At 38.9% G+C, this 1,184-nt stretch overlaps 1 protein-coding gene across 1 annotated transcript in view; it reads right to left on the reverse strand.

Moving 5' to 3' along the window:
• The window catches only part of cubn (cubilin (intrinsic factor-cobalamin receptor)), a 43,104-nt gene that overhangs the window by 28,990 nt on the left and 12,930 nt on the right, over positions 1 to 1,184 (reverse strand). Inside the window, exons 18-19 of the mRNA XM_023426096.2 lie at positions 429 to 585; positions 23 to 198 (exon numbers count right to left, since the gene is read on the reverse strand). Of these exons, the coding sequence (XP_023281864.1) occupies positions 23 to 198; positions 429 to 585 (333 nt within the window). The remainder of the gene's footprint in view (positions 1 to 22; positions 199 to 428; positions 586 to 1,184) is intronic.

Below are 1,184 nucleotides of genomic sequence, written 5' to 3' on the forward strand. Positions count from 1 at the left end.
CGTGTAGAATGTGTCACTTTACCTCGACAAAGTCGAACCGACAGGACCCCCCCTCAACGTCAAAGGACAGGAAGTTGAGTGTGACCACGTAGCCCTCTGGCTGGTTGATGACCCACTCACAGACCTTGTTGTGGGGGTAGGCGTTGGGGTGGTAGGGAGAGCGGAGCTGCCCAGTCCCAGACAGAGTACCTCCACAACCTGGGGTGGGGGATTTACTTTGAGTTTTAATGAACTGGAAAACAATTGTAATATTACATCTTTTCTAATCATATGTTATTCCAGTGTCAGGTCTGTTAACATGAACATGAACACAGTCTGAGACTGAAGCCGTGACTTTATCAGCTGTTCTGACACTTTCCTGCTCCTCACCAGAGAACACATAAACATGATGTCATGTCATGTGTGTGTATAAATGTGTGAAGACTCACCCACAGTGTAGACGGCCCTGAAACCAGCCCGGCTCACTGAGCTGTCAGACCTGAACCGGATCCACAGGAAGTTGGAGGATGAGATGATGGGGGCTGGGAGGGTGGTCCCACAGTATTTGCCAATCAGAGGGTCGGTCTCCACACTGCCGTCACGGACCTGAGAGAGAGGCGGGAAAGAACAGGAAGGAGACATGCTGAGTCTTCTGTACGTGCAGCTTTTAGCCCAAACTGTAAACACAAACTGTAAACACAAACTATAAACACAAACTTTAAACAAACTATAAACACAAACTATAAACAAACTTTAAACACAAACTGTAAACACAAACGGTAAACAAACTATAAACACAAACTGTAAACACAAACTGTAAACAAACTATAAACACAAACTTTAAACAAACTATAAACACAAACTATAAACAAACTATAAACACAAACTGTAAACAAACTGTAAACACAAACTATAAACACAAACTGTAAACAAACTATAAACACAAACTATAAACAAACTATAAACACAAACTATAAACACAAACTGTAAACAAGCTATAAACACAAACTATAAACACAAACTGTAAAAACAAACTTTAAAAACAAACTATAAACACAAACTGTAAAAACAAACTTTAAACACAAACTATAAACACAAACTGTAAACACAAACTATAAACACAAACTGTAAACACAAACTACAAATATAAACTATAAACAAACTATAAACACAAAGTATAAACAAACTGTAAACACAAACTGTAA

Source organism: Seriola lalandi, unplaced genomic scaffold, assembly GCF_002814215.2.
Source record: "Seriola lalandi dorsalis isolate HSWRI2012SDOR001 ecotype SW California unplaced genomic scaffold, Sedor1 jcf7180002054808, whole genome shotgun sequence".
Classification (NCBI taxonomy): domain Eukaryota; kingdom Metazoa; phylum Chordata; class Actinopteri; order Carangiformes; family Carangidae; genus Seriola; species Seriola lalandi.